Here is a 15,643-nt window from a genome sequence, read left to right on the forward strand (position 1 = left end):
ACAAACCTATTGCTTTAACTGTCCGTTCTGTTTATTTAAGGGTATAAGAGTATAAGACCAACATGAAATAACAGGAACAGTGCACTATGCACAGAGCTGTTAATTTTTTATGTTTGACTTCAACAATAAAAACATCATTTATGGCCAAAAAGTGTACAGGAAGATAGCAATTACCTACCTTGTGTTAAAATGAGGGACATTGAGAATAAAGTTATACTTTCATATCGGTTTCACAAGTCAAGAAACACTCAATTTCCTCCTGTCACATTAGCATCAGTTTGTTAGTATAAGAATGCTGAAATAGCTTTGCAAGAATGTGTTTCTCGTAATATCTTCTTGAAATATCAAACTTAATTCTTGAAATCTAAATACAGTATATTGATTTTATTTTTTTTCGTATATATTACGACTTCGAGTCAAATATTGGTTTTTCAACACTGGTCCTAAATGAATTTTAGTGGTTTGAATTTTAGCGGTGCAACTGGCAGTATTCTTGAAATAGTGGAATATGACTACTGAATCTACATGCTCTAAGCAGTAATTGATTATGTATGAATACTTCTACTGTAAATGAAAATTTTTCTCTCACAAAAGAAACAAAAAAAAAAATAGCCATAATGTTTTTTTTTTTTTGTGGTTAGGTAGCATTTAGACTAAGTGTAAGTAAAGTGCTATTGTTGTGTTTTGTTTATAGGCTCTTTCTATGGGGATGATGACAGAGTATTATCACTACATCTTCACAACGCTGGTAGGACATATACACAAACTATCTAACTAATAACTTAACTGTTAGTTAAAAGAAAGTACACCCTTCTTCAATTTCATGTTCTATTGATGTATTTATTGGGGCCTGAAAAACAATTGCAATCTAACATCCCGAAACCAGACAAGAAAAATAAGTACACTTTATATTTCATTTTCATTATATTTAATTTATTGATGTATGAGCAAACTTTTTATGCGCATCTGTATTAAGATCCTGCAGCAGCGTCTCAAAGGGGTTGAAGTCTGGATTTGGCTATTCCAACATCTTGATTTTTTGTTCATTAGTCATTCAGATGTTGATTACTTGGGATCATGGTCCTTTTGCAAGACCCATTTTGGCCCAGCTTAAGCTGCTGGACAGGAATTTTATTCACTTTACATTCTAGTTTATCAGTTTTATGGCCCCTTTTCCACTGGACCGTACCCTATCATATGGTGGTATTTAAATCTGGGATTGGTCATTGTGAACCTCACTACAGACCTTGCCATAAGAATGGATTGCCCCAGAGGCAGCATGACATCCCTTATGCAGAGTGGACCTTTGCTGTAAATCCATGTTATGTTTACTGACACCAGTTAGTGTGGTTTCTCAAAGATTGCCTGTGCTGACTGGTTCTGAGGGTTCTATACACTTTCTTTGTTGTCAGCTGCAGATGTTTTTGTGTCTCATTTGTTTCTATGTTTCAGTTAATTTGGTCACCTTAGATTTTTGTGATTACCCCCTTTTTATTATAGGCTTTTAGCCACAGTTCAGGGTTTCACCTTGTGCTTTAGTAGCAAGGCAGGACCTGCTTAGTTACACCTTTTATTTTTCTGTCTATAGAGCTTGCAGGACTTAAAAGACATCAGTTATTCAGTCAGCTATGCTAGGCTGCCAGACTGTATACTTACAATTTGTACCCCAGTATGGAAACGTACACAGCTGTTTTATAATATCTCAATAGAATTTATGTCTGTTACATTGTAATTAGTATGAATAGTGTGTTTATAGTGAATGTACTGTTAATATTGGCAGAAAAAAATTATTTTCCAACAATCTCTATTTATTTTAGGACTTGTTTGCATTAGATATGGAGCCATATCGATACAGTGGTGTGAACATGACTGGCTTTCGGATTCTGAACACAGAGAGTGCACAGGTGTCTTCAATCATAGAGAAGTGGTCCATGGAGAGATTACAAGCTCCTCCTAAGCCAGACTCAGGCCTGCTGGATGGATTCATGACGGTAAGGGACAAAACAACATGAAGATCATACAGCAATCAAAGATATACAAACTATTAATTAATGTACAAATACAGTTAGGGCTTTCAAAAAGTATTTGTCCATTTTTTTGTATTTTTGCTAATTTGTCAGATTTAAATGTTCCAGATGTCACTCCATTGTTTATTTTAAGCAATTCACAGGTGGACTTGCTTGTGTGCTGCAGATCATTGTCCTGTTGCATAACTCAACTGCTCTTGAGCTTTAGGTCACAAGCTGATGGGTGAACTTTCGCTGGAATTCGTTGTTCCATCATTGACGAGTTCAGGTCCTGCAAAAGCTAAGACCACCAACATTCTTGACTGTTGCTATTATGTTCTTCTGGTGGAGTTAGCATTACATCAGATGTAACTGGACCCATGTCTTCCAAAAAGTTCCACCTTTGGCTCATCAGTCCACAGAATAGTATCCCAAACGTTTTGTGATGACTTTTGGCAAATGCCAAATGAGCCTTTGTGTTCTTTTTGGTCAGCAGTGGTTTGCACCTTGCAAATTTTCCATGGATACCAGGTTTTGCCTGGTGTGCGTCTTATTGTGAAATTGTGTACATTGACCTGAACTGAGGCAAGTGAAAGCTGCAGTAGATGTTTGTATGAGTTCTTTTGTGATCTCTCTGACAGATTGTTGATGCATTCTTAGTGAAATTTTGGAAGGTTGGCAATTGTTTGATTACTGCCAAGGGGAAACACAACAAGTTATTAGGTTTAAGGGTGCAATTCCTATTCACAAGGTAATACTGATGTTGAATAAATCTTCAATAAATGGAATGATTCTAAAGATCTAAAACATTTAAATCTGACAAATTAGCAAAAATAGAAGAAATTTGGAAAAAGGGCAATACTTTATACAGCACTGTTTTTGTATATTTTTACATCTTAATTAATATTACATGTATGTATCTTGTATCTTGTATGTGCATTTTCTGTTAATTTATAATACAAAAGCAAGACTAAAAAGGTTCAGACAATACAGATACTAGTTCTTACAGTAACAGAGATGACACAGATAAGATATACAAAAAACTTGGTGTTTTAAGATGGTTTATGTCTTTATTAAAGATGATCAGTGTCATATTTTCAAAATTACATATAATTAAAAAATAAATATGTGGCTGTCTGTCTGGCAACCTGCCTTTTTTGTGAAACCATGACTCTGGCCTATACATTTTTCATTTAATTTTCATTAATCGCTTTTTCCTGGTTAGTGGAGGGATTGGTTCAACCTGGAAGCACTGGGCGCAAGACAGAAATACCCTGGACAGGGCGTCAAGCCATTGCAAGGCTTTGGCCATTCGCCCTAGACATTGCCACTTATGTCTGTGTAGATGTTTGGCTGACTAATAACACTGCTGAGATTCGAACTTCAGTATCTCAGTGGTGGTGGATTAGTGTAAGAGACTGCTGTGGCACCTGAGCACCTATTTGTTTAAATGTAACTGAAAAATGATTTGTGAGAGAGTGTTTGTCTGAAAATGTTACTGCACTTGAGTACGTTTGGTAAATAAACAGCATACTTTATTATCTAAATCTGATTGAGGCCAAATACAGATTTTGGATAAATGAAAAGCCTAGATTTCAGCTCAGTAATTGGGCTATTCAGAATACAGATTTTTTAATTACTATTAGTGAGACTCCCACTGGACCAAATCATGCTGTTCCACTATTGTCATTAATACAGTTTAACAAAATATGACAGGACGTGATATATCATCTTATTATTAAAATGAAATTAATGAACAGCGACCAGCTACTAAACGATGTCTGCCAAAAATAAAAGCACGCTGGGATGGTGCACATCTGGCGCTGGCTGCATACAGTGCGTGGGAATCTTACAACGTGCAGCTTTAGCTAGTGGCACGGCACTGCGGCCAGATGGCTGAGGCAATGGTAGTGCAGCTCGGCCTGGCACTGGAGAATGAAGCACTTTGCGCGCTGCTGGATGTGTCAGCGGTACAACATGATGATCTTGGAGCCCTGAAAATGGAAAATAGCCACTAGTGGTGATACAGCAGCGGCTCCTGCAAGAGCAGCACAGTGAGAATTGCAAGTGGCTGGTACAAGGCAATTAATTTCCGACGAGACTGTCCCCATGTTTGGGAGGTGGCCTAAAGTGCAGACAGGAGGAAGCTCCAGGTGAGTGTATTCTGGGACTTGACTTTTTAACAGCCACGCATGCCGCCATGGACCTTGTTCGCAACATCATCAGCCTCGAGGTTGAGGTGCTCCTGGTGGTGATGGCAGAGCACAGCAGCAGCTTGATGGCACCAAACTGGTCGGCTGGGAGGAACTAAACGTGCAGCGCCAGGCTCGGGTGGGGGAACCTCCACAGATTGGTCAACACTGCGGCTTTTACTTGGTAATACCCTATTTGCTGGAGGAGCTAAACCTATAGCACCAGTGGGTATTTTGGGAAAATGGCATTTACCATCAGGGAGGGACTGTGGAAGTTTATGGTTATGCCATTCGGACTCTGCAACACCCCTGCCAGTTACCCAGTTAACAGAGCAAGTACTTGTGGGGTCCCTCAAAGCTATTGCATTGTGTACCTAGATAACTTGTTGGTGCACACACCTGTTTTTAATGAAACCCTGTAAACATTACAGCAAGCATTTGCTGCATTTTGCTCAGCACACCTCAAATTGCACCCTGAAAAGTGCAAGTTGTTGCACCATGAGATTTCATTCACAAGGACACATTGTGAGTGGAGGAGTAGCCACTCTTCCAGCAAAGGTGGACATCATGCAGCACTGGCCCATGCCGACTGCAGAGCTCACAGTGAAGGGCATATCCTTTGAGTTAATGCACAGCACTTGTCACTGTGCCCATACTGGCTCTTTTGCAGTGCAATGAACATTTTGTCATAGATACTATTGCCAGCAACCAGGGCATCAGCGCTGTACTATCAGGGCAGTTGTAGCCTAGTGGTTAAGGTATTGGACTAGTAATCCAAGCCCCACCACTGCCAGGTTGCTGCTGTTGGGCCCTTGAGCAAGGTCCTTAACCCTCAATTACTCAGACTGTATACTGTCACAGTAATGTAATATAAGGTGAGGTGTCGAGAAGGGTTGTTTCAGCTGAGGGCCGCTTTATAACCCACAAGGGGCTCAATCCCCAACTTCAAAACACTTTGTAACGCCCCTGCTAAGTGTTAGCACAGCTCTCGTAGGTAGTATACTGTGTCCAGGTGCGGCATAGAATAGAAGTTGTACAATGTATCCATCTTGTGCCACACCGACGCAAACTAAAGAAGACTGGTAACCATAACTCTGACTCCTGAGTCATGAGAGCAGTCGGCTGACCCTGGCAAATGTTTGCCTCAACATCTTTGTGACTATAAAATTGGCAATGAGTGATTCTTATTGTTATGGAGTGGGCCATCAGGACGATTGGCCCCTAGAGGGGGGGTTGTGTGGTAAGGGACTAGCTGGCTGAGCTAACAAGAGTAGTTGCAGAGTACAAAAAGTCGTAATAGTAGAAAGACTACTAACAGTAGAAAGAGTAATAACAGTAGAAATAAAAACATCTTATCCTGAGTTATCACATTACTGTCTTTAGATTGATTTCCCTAAATTGATTTCCCTAAATCAGATAACTAAAATGCATGTTTACCCAGTAATTGGATTATTGTAACACACTAAATATCTCAAACAAATACAGTATCTCTAGAGGCTATATGCTGCTGAACTATTTCTAGGTTCAATACTGGACACCATTTTTCAAGATTCAAGATTCAAGATTCAAGATTTACTTTATTGTCATTTTACTGTACACCGAAGTGTACAGAAAAAACGAGATTACGTGCATTGGTTCACGTTAAAAACACCACAGGTTTAAAAAATAAGAAATATATATAGAATAGTAATAGAATAGTAAAGTTAAATAATACTACTAATAATAATACTGACATTACGAAAATTGCACATTGTAGTTAAAGTATTGCACATGCAGAAAAATTCACAGTGGTTATACATAATGATAATTATTGCACATTTTGTTATTGCACATTTTGTTACTGCTTGTTAAGATTTAAGGATATTGCACATGTTATACCCATGGATGAAAATATTTATCAGATTTGGGTTAATTTGTTCTGTTCAGAAGTCTGATGGCAGTTGGGTAGAAACTTCTTCTGAACCGGTCCGTGTTGCAGCGTAGACTACTGTACCTTTTACCCGAGGGCAGAAGGGTGAACAGTCTGTGACAGGGGTGAGTGGAGTCACTAATGATGCTCCTGGCTTTTGACAAGAGGTGCTTTTGAGCCAGATCCTCAATAGGTGGAAGTCTGACCCCTATGGTCTTTTCTGCTGTCCTAACCACTCTCCTGAGGGCCTTTTTTTCTGAGATGTTACAACTCTCATACCAGAGAGAGATGCTGCTGGTTAAAACACTCTCTATTGTGCCTCTGTAGAAAGTGGTGAGGATGGGTGGACTGAGATGGGCCCTCCTCAATCGGCGTAAGAAATGCAATCGCTGGTGAGCCTTTTTGACCAGAGAGGAGGTGTGCAAGGACCAGGTCAGGTTGTCCGTAACGTGAACCCCTAAGAACTTCGTGTTCTGGACAATTTCAACCGGCGTGCCATTGATGTAGGTCGGGGTGTGAATGGGCTGTTTTTTCCTGAAGTCAATCACCATCTCTTTGGTTTTATCAACATTCAGGACCAGGTTGTTATTGCTGCACCATTCCACAAAGAGTCTCACCTCCTTTCTGTATGCAGTCTCGTTGTTGTCCAGAATGAGTCCCACAACTGTTGTGTCATCTGCATACTTTATTATGTGATTTGTGTTGGACTTAGCACAACAGTCATGGGTCATCAGAGTAAACAGTAGAGGGCTCAGCACACATCCTTGTGGAGATCCTGTAGACAGTGAGACCGTGGTTGATGTGTTGTTGCCTACATGCACAAACTGATGTCTGTCTGTGAGAAAATCCAGAATCCAATTGCACAGTGTGGTGTTTAGTCCCAGTGTGACCAGTTTGCTGGACAGATGCTGGGGGATTATTGTGTTAAAAGCCGAACTGAAGTCGACAAACAGCATCCGTACATGTGAGTTCCTTTTCTCCAGGTGCTCCAGGCTTAGATGAAGAGCAGTTGAAATTGCGTCATCAGTAGACCGGCAAGGGCGGTAGGCAAACTGAAAAGGATCAAGTGATGGAGGTAGGACAGATGTTATATGGTTCTTGACTAGTCTTTCAAAACACTTCATTATTATGGGGGTGAGTGCTACTGGTCGAAAGTCATTTAGACTAGTTACTGTGGATTTTTTTGGAACTGGGATAATAGCTGAGGTTTTGAAACATGATGGAACAACAGCTTGACTCAGGGAGATGTTAAATATGTCTGTTAGGACAAGAGTCAGTTGATCCGCACATCTCTTGAGCATACCACCCTTCTTGAGAGACCATGCCCTTCTGTGCACTCATTTATCTACCTCGGTAAATATATATGAACAATTTTTAACTCCACATGCCACTTTTTCACTATTGCACTTTATAATATTTTTCTTCTGTTGTATATTCATATACCTTTAATTTTAAATCCATGCTGCTATTTCTTTTATATATATATATATATATATATATATACAGTGTATCACAAAAGTGAGTACACCCCTCACATTTCTGCAGATATTTAAGTATATCTTTTCATGGGACAACACTGACAAAATGACACTTTGACACAATGAAAAGTAGTCTGTGTGCAGCTTATATAACAGTGTAAATTTATTCTTCCCTCAAAATAACTCAATATACAGCCATTAATGTCTAAACCACCGGCAACAAAAGTGAGTACACCCCTTAGTGAAAGTTCCTGAAGTGTCAATATTTTGTGTGGCCACCATTATTTCCCAGAACTGCCTTAACTCTCCTGGGCATGGAGTTTACCAGAGCTTCACAGGTTGCCACTGGAATGCTTTTCCACTCCTCCATGACGACATCACGGAGCTGGCGGATATTCGAGACTTTGCGCTCCTCCACCTTCCGCTTGAGGATGCCCCAAAGATGTTCTATTGGGTTTAGGTCTGGAGACATGCTTGGCCAGTCCATCACCTTTACCCTCAGCCTCTTCAATAAAGCAGTGGTCGTCTTAGAGGTGTGTTTGGGGTCATTATCATGCTGGAACACTGCCCTGCGACCCAGTTTCCGGAGGGAGGGGATCATGCTCTGCTTCAGTATTTCACAGTACATATTGGAGTTCATGTGTCCCTCAATGAAATGTAACTCCCCAACACCTGCTGCACTCATGCAGCCCCAGACCATGGCATTCCCACCACCATGCTTGACTGTAGGCATGACACACTTATCTTTGTACTCCTCACCTGATTGCCGCCACACATGCTCGAGACCATCTGAACCAAACAAATTAATCTTGGTCTCATCAGACCATAGGACATGGTTCCAGTAATCCATGTCCTTTGTTGACATGTCTTCAGCAAACTGTTTGCAGGCTTTCTTGTGTAGAGACTTCAGAAGAGGCTTCCTTCTGGGGTGACAGCCATGCAGACCAATTTGATGTAGTGTGCGGCGTATGGTCTGAGCACTGACAGGCTGACCCCCCACCTTTTCAATCTCTGCAGCAATGCTGACAGCACTCCTGCGCCTATCTTTCAAAGACAGCAGTTGGATGTGACGCTGAGCACGGGCACTCAGCTTCTTTGGACGACCGACGCGAGGTCTGTTCTGAGTGGACCCTGCTCTTTTAAAACGCTGGATGATCTTGGCCACTGTGCTGCAGCTCAGTTTCAGGGTGTTGGCATCTTCTTGTAGCCTTGGCCATCTTCATGTAGCGCAACAATTCGTCTTTTAAGATCCTCAGAGAGTTCTTTGCCATGAGGTGCCATGTTGGAACTTTCAGTGACCAGTATGAGAGAGTGTGAGAGCTGTACTACTAAATTGAACACACCTGCTCCCTATGCACACCTGAGACCTAGTAACACTAACAAATCACATGACATTTTGGAGGGAAAATGACAAGCAGTGCTCAATTTGGACATTTAGGGGTGTAGTCTCTTAGGGGTGTACTCACTTTTGTTGCCGGTGGTTTAGACATTAATGGCTGTATATTGAGTTATTTTGAGGGAAGAATAAATTTACACTGTTATATAAGCTGCACACAGACTACTTTTCATTGTGTCAAAGTGTCATTTTGTCAGTGTTGTCCCATGAAAAGATATACTTAAATATCTGCAGAAATGTGAGGGGTGTACTCACTTTTGTGATACACTGTATATACACATCACATACCTTTATATTTAAAATTTGTTTAATGCTAAGAGGAATTAAGGAAGCAGCTGTGGGTCATTCATTGGAGACTATTTTGGTTCCTAGCTCATGTTATTTTGGTTTGGTATGCTCTTTATTATTTATGTCTAGTTTATGCTCTTGTCTTGTTCATGCTCTTGTTAGTTCATGCTTTTGTTAGTTATCTCATGCTCTTGTTTGTTAATGCTCAGAAGTCAAGTGAAGTGTTTTAGTGTTGTTCATGTTTCGTGTTAGCTTAGCTTAGGGTCCAGGATAGTTTAGTCAGGTTTCTTGTGTTTAGATTAGCATTAGCTTAGCAATTAGCATTAGCATTTAGATTAGCAATTAGCTTAGGTCATGTGTTAGTGTGTCTTGTCTTGTGTACCCTTGTCTTGTCTTTAGTTATTAATAAATGTTTTGTTAAAAATCTCTGCATGTGTGTCTGCCCCCTATTGTCACGCCCAATCGCTACAATTGCCCTTTAATGGAACTAATAGCCCAGACAATCATAAAGAGCCCTATACCATTAACCCTTACCCAAAAATGTACAGCTTGTATAAAAAATAGGTAATGTGGAAGGCATTCCACTGCTCCAGTTCATGTATGATTTTACACTATTGCAGTTAATTTTAAAATGGTGCATGGAAATTGTATGATTGTGTGCAATTGCTTTGCCTTGAAATTAATAAATGTGGTTTTAAACCTTGTATTAACTGTTGCAAACCAGAAGAGATCATTTTTACTAAATAAATAAAAGCAGCAACTAAGTGTTTTAAGCTTCATTCAAATTTTACACTATAATGAATAGTGCAAATATTTTTGACTATGCGTAGTAGTACTGTTGTCATACTGTACTGTATCATAATGTAATAATTAATTTTCTTTGACTCTTCTATGTATTAAAAAGCAGACCTTTACCATGACTACTCATCTTGGATGGTTACAGTTAAGCTTATTTTCTCTTGTCATGTCTCAGTCCTGTACAATCATATCTACAGTGATTGCTACCAGAGATGAAAGGTTGCTGTGGAAACCAGAGCTGGTGCATTGACCTAGTGAAGCTCTGTTACTGCAAGTTTTAACCTATCCATCAGTGTCCAGTGATTGAACTGTCTCTGTAATGTCTATCATGTGCAGCATGTAAGAAGAGGAAAAAACATTTGACAACAGAGAGAGACGTACAGAGAGCAGCAACAAAAAGAAAAGATAGTCCTGCCGAACAGAGGCACAAACAGACCTTAGTCCTCTGTTTGTGGACATTAATTGAAATAATTAAGCTCCTACCACCATTGACCAACTGAACAGCACTGCTTAAATCTTTTGATGATGTATTTAACGTAACAAGTCTACCTCTAGCTGTGAAGATCGGCAGCATAGCTTGGTTGCAGAATCATGTCCTTCTGCCTTTCACATTTGTTTGTGTTTTTCAAGCCACAGTCTTGTGGTTAAGCATCTTGCAGGTTTGGGGCTACACTTGGCACTTCAGTGACAAGATGCGATCTGCCCATTACAATTTCATATACAGGGATTATAAAAAGTCTACACACCCCTGTTAAAATGCCAAGTTTTTGTGATATACAGTGTATCACAAAAGTGAGTACACCCCTCACATTTCTGCAAATATTTAATTATATCTTTTCATGGGACAACACTATAGACATGAAACTTGGATATAACTTAGAGTAGTCAGTGTACAGCTTGTATAGCAGTGTAGATTTACTGTCTTCTGAAAATAACTCAACACACAGCCATTAATTAATGTCTAAATAGCTGGCAACATAAGTGAGTACACCCCACAGTGAACATGTCCAAATTGTGCCCAAATGTGTCGTTGTCCCTCCCAAGGTCATACAGCGGTTTTCCAGGACAGGTTCCACTCGGAACAGGCTTCGCCAGGGTCGACCAAAGAAGTTGAGTCCACGTGTTCGGCGTCATATCCAGAGGTTGGCTTTAAAAAATAGACACATGAGTGCTGCCAGCATTGCTGCAGAGGTTGAAGATGTGGGAGGTCAGCCTGTCAGTGCTCAGACCATACGCCGCACACTGCATCAACTCGGTCTGCATGGTCGTCATCCCAGAAGGAAGCTGACGCACAAGAAAGCCCGCAAACAGTTTGCTGAAAACAAGCAGTCCAAGAACATGGATTACTGGAATGCCCTGTGGTCTGACGAGACCAAGATAAACTTGTTTGGCTCAGATGGTGTCCAGCATGTGTGGCGGCGCCCTGGTGAGAAGTACCAAGACAACTGTATCTTGCCTACAGTCAAGCATGGTGGTGGTAGCATCATGGTCTTAAGCTGCATGAGTGTTGCCGGCACTGGGGAGCTGCAGTTCATTGAGGGAAACATGAATTCCAACATGTACTGTGACATTCTGAAACAGAGCATGATCCCCTCCCTTCGAAAACTGGGCCTCATGGCAGTTTTCCAACAGGATAACGACCCCAAACACAACCTCCAAGATGACAACTGCCTTGCTGAGGAAGCTGAAGGTAAAGGTGATGGACTAAACCCAATTGAGCACCTGTGGCGCATCCTCAAGTGGAAGGTGGAGGAGTTCAAGGAGTCTAACATCCACCAGCTCCGTGATTTCATCATGGAGGAGTGGAAGAGGATTCCAGTAGCAACCTGTGCAGCTCTGGTGAATTCCATGCCCAGGAGGGTTAAGGCAGTGCTGGATAATAATGGTGGTCACACAAAATATTGACACTTTGGGCACAATTTGGACATGTTCACTGTGGGGTGTACTCACTTATGTTGCCAGCTATTTAGACATAAATGGCTGTGTGTTGAGTTATTTTCAGAAGACAGTTAATCTACACTGCTATACAAGCTGTACACTGACTACTCTAAGTTATATCCAAGTTTTATTTCTATAGTGTTGTCCCATGAAAAGATATAATAAAATATTTGCAGAAATGTGAGGGGTGTACTCACTTTTGTGATACACTGTATATAAAAAATGAAACCTAGATAAATACTTTCAAATGTATTTCCACCTTTAGTGTGACCTACAATCTGTGCAATTTAATTGAAAAACAAACTGCAGAGCAGACAGGTTCCAGTTGTCAGTGCAAACAGAAAGTGTGCAATTTAATTGCTTTTACGAGTTTAATCTCACATCCGCATGGAAACTTAATGTTGGTGAATTTATTGCGTACTATTTATAATTTTTAATGTTTTGGTTGTTTACCTTATAAACTTGTGTTAGCTAGTGGCAGCTAATCTTCACTAGCTTACCCTGTAACTATAATTTACATGTCTTTTCACATACTTAAAAAATGTGCATTTCACATTTAATAAACCTTCATTGGTAAGAAAACATCTGGTTGCTTGCCCAGTCAATAAAGTGTTTTAGATGTTATTTTGTCCCTTTCCTTAAACACCTCTTGAGGTGTGCAACAGTGTTGAAAAATGCAGTTGAATTGTTCTTTGATGGCATATGAATATTTTGTGTTAAAATTGGTTATAACACTAAAGTTTCTTTTTTATTAAAAACAGAGTTACAGTTGTAGGGGTTTGGCATGAGGGTCATTGCTGGGCGAAGATTGTAACGAAATGAAAATATATGATTGAAAAAAATAGTTCTGACTGGGGTGGTGCCTGTCAGGATAAAGTTAGCCTAAAGCTCCCTCACTTTGTCCTTGTTCTGTAAAAAACACTTAAGCTACTATGTGTGTGTGTGTGTGTGTGTGTATGTGTGTACAGACAGATGCAGCGCTGATGTATGATGCTGTGCACGTTGTAGCAGTAGCCGTGCAGCAAGCCCAGCAAATCACTGTCAGCTCTCTACAGTGCAACCGACACAAACCCTGGCGCCTCGGAGGAAGGTTTATAAGTGTCATTAAAGAGGTATGCAGGCAGACAGACAGATACACACACACAATTTTTTTTCTCAAATGTTTTATTTCTCATTCTGTGATACTGATGCGTTAACCCATTGCCATTCATATATCCAATATATTTTTCGGGACTAAGCTCTTCAAAAAAAAGTAAGGTAATGCAACACTGGCTGTCTATCTTACCAGCTGGCTTGAGTGCCAAACAAAGACTCAGCTAGGGCACATTAGCACTAATGAGTGGTGTATCCCATAAGATGTGTAGTCCATTTGGTACTACAATGGGTTGTTCAGTGAGTTGAAGGAGATTGAGTTGTTACAGTGGCACCCCTCTAGGATCGGCTTCTGATGTTGTGATCTTGCCCTGCTAGTCAACTAGATATTAGATTGTACCTATTCATGGCACATTGAGTGAGCCAGAAACCAGTCAAGGTGCTAGAGGTTTGAACACAGAGAGGGTTAAAGAGGCTACAAAGTACTGCCTTGAGGCTCACTACATAAACAGAGGCTTAATCCACATAGACTGGGGGAGTTGCACTTTGTAGGTGACCTTTTTGATTAAACTTAATAAGGATCTCAAAAGGTCCCATATTTGGAAACCAAGTTTATTAGACTCCAATAAAATAGGAATGTCTTTGGATAATCAGACTAGTGGCCCTGGACTAAAAGAGGGTCACTGGTGCTTTTTCCAGTTTTCGGTGGCAGTTGTAGTAATTGCTAAAAGCCTTTCACCAAGGCGCTTCAGATGCTTAGAATCCTGAATGTATGCGAAGTTCTTGTGGTCAGCCCAGACAAGAAATTGATGCTTGGCTCTCCCTTACCAGTGCCTGTGTGTCTCAAGAGCAAGCTTTAATGCAAACAATTCCTTGTTCTTGATATCATTATTGTTTTTGGATGGTGTTAGGTGGCAAGAAAAATATGAGCAGAGGGGTTGTATGTTATCAGCAGGGCTTTTGGCCATATTGCCTAAATGGTGTATAAACCAACTGAAGAGATTAGTGAAGCATAGGCATTAGAAATGATGGGGCCGAGGTGGGATGAGTTCACTTAGTAATGACTTTGATATAAGCTGGTGTGAAATTAATAATGAAATAATAAATGTGGCTCGTAATTTGTTGATTAATGTACACAAGAATGATGTCTCAACATGGTGTTTTTTAAAGGCTTCGTGGGATGGTCTGACAGGGCGAGTTCTCTTCAACAAAACAAATGGCTTGAGAACGGAATTTGATCTTGATGTAGTCAGTCTTAGGGAGGATGGACTGGAAAAGGTTTGTAAATGTTTTACATTTTATGTGATCTGATATTTTATATCATGTCTATATGTTAACTGAATTCACTTATTATACTTTATTTTTTATTTTATTATTTTTTACCTATAGATTGGCACATGGGAACCCGTGAATGGTCTAAACATTACAGAGAATCACAAGACTAAAGTGACCAATGTTACAAACTCCTTATCCAACAAGTCACTAAGAGTTGCCACTATTCTGGTAAAACACACACACACACACACACACACACACACACACACACACACACCAAATAAAATGTCAATACTGATGGAACTATGTTTAGTATTGTTTCTACTAAAATAATGTAAATATATCTAAAGTAAAAAGTCACACTAGTAAAAACATTGTGATAAAGAGGAAGTTAGGGACTAAAAAACATCCTCTGTAAACACATTTCTTTTAATAGCCATACCCACAAAAGCTTTTTACTGCTCATAAATGCAAACCCTAATGCTAGATGTATATGTAAATGTATTTTTACAATAAAGAAATAGTAATAATGTATATGTATGTATACTATACAGATGTTATCATCAGAACGTATATGTTCAGTTTGAACAGTATGAACAGTTACAATATGAACAGTTTCATAGTAATACAAATAAAATTAGTGTTAGGTGCGGCACCGTGGATCAGTGGGTAGCACTGTTGCCTCACAGCAAGAAGGTCCTGGGTTCAATCCCAGGTGGGGGTGGTCCGGGTCCTTTCTGTGTGGAGTTTGCATGTTCTCCCTTTGTCTGCGTGGGTTTTCTTTGGGAGCTTCGGTTTCCTCCCACAGTCCAAAGACATGCCAGTGAGGAATTGTTTGACACTAAACTTGTGAACTGATAAACCTTGTTTAACCAGTATCTACATGTCCTGTCATGAATGTAACCAAAGTGTGTAAAACATGACATTAAAATCCTAATAAATAAGCATGGTTAGAAATGAAATAGTAAATAAGTAAAATAAACTACAGGCATTTACAATCAATGGCCCGGAGAGTCATGGATCCTGAGGACCTGTGATCAATCCATGTTTCCAGGCACAGACTGTAAGAAGTTTCACATCCTCTCTTTTGCTTTATTCCTCACAAAAAGTAGCACAAAGAAAACATATTTAACCCTTTGATGCACAAGCTAAGCAAACCCCTTCTAATGCACAACATGGGTCAAAAATGACCCATATTCATCCATTCAAGAATATTTTCATATGCACATTTGTCAGTTATTCATGTATTTGCTGTCTTAGCTAATAAAAGC

The 15,643-nt window shown here is 40.0% G+C and overlaps 1 protein-coding gene across 1 annotated transcript in view; it reads left to right on the forward strand.

Moving 5' to 3' along the window:
- Positions 1-15,643, forward strand: part of LOC134313330 (glutamate receptor ionotropic, kainate 2-like) — a 66,444-nt gene that overhangs the window by 30,510 nt on the left and 20,291 nt on the right. The window contains exons 5-9 of the mRNA XM_062994671.1: positions 695-748; positions 1,818-1,991; positions 12,974-13,117; positions 14,268-14,375; positions 14,487-14,600. Of these exons, the coding sequence (XP_062850741.1) occupies positions 695-748; positions 1,818-1,991; positions 12,974-13,117; positions 14,268-14,375; positions 14,487-14,600 (594 nt within the window). The remainder of the gene's footprint in view (positions 1-694; positions 749-1,817; positions 1,992-12,973; positions 13,118-14,267; positions 14,376-14,486; positions 14,601-15,643) is intronic.

The sequence above is a fragment of the Trichomycterus rosablanca genome, chromosome 1, assembly GCF_030014385.1.
Source record: "Trichomycterus rosablanca isolate fTriRos1 chromosome 1, fTriRos1.hap1, whole genome shotgun sequence".
NCBI classification, from domain to species: Eukaryota; Metazoa; Chordata; class Actinopteri; order Siluriformes; family Trichomycteridae; genus Trichomycterus; species Trichomycterus rosablanca.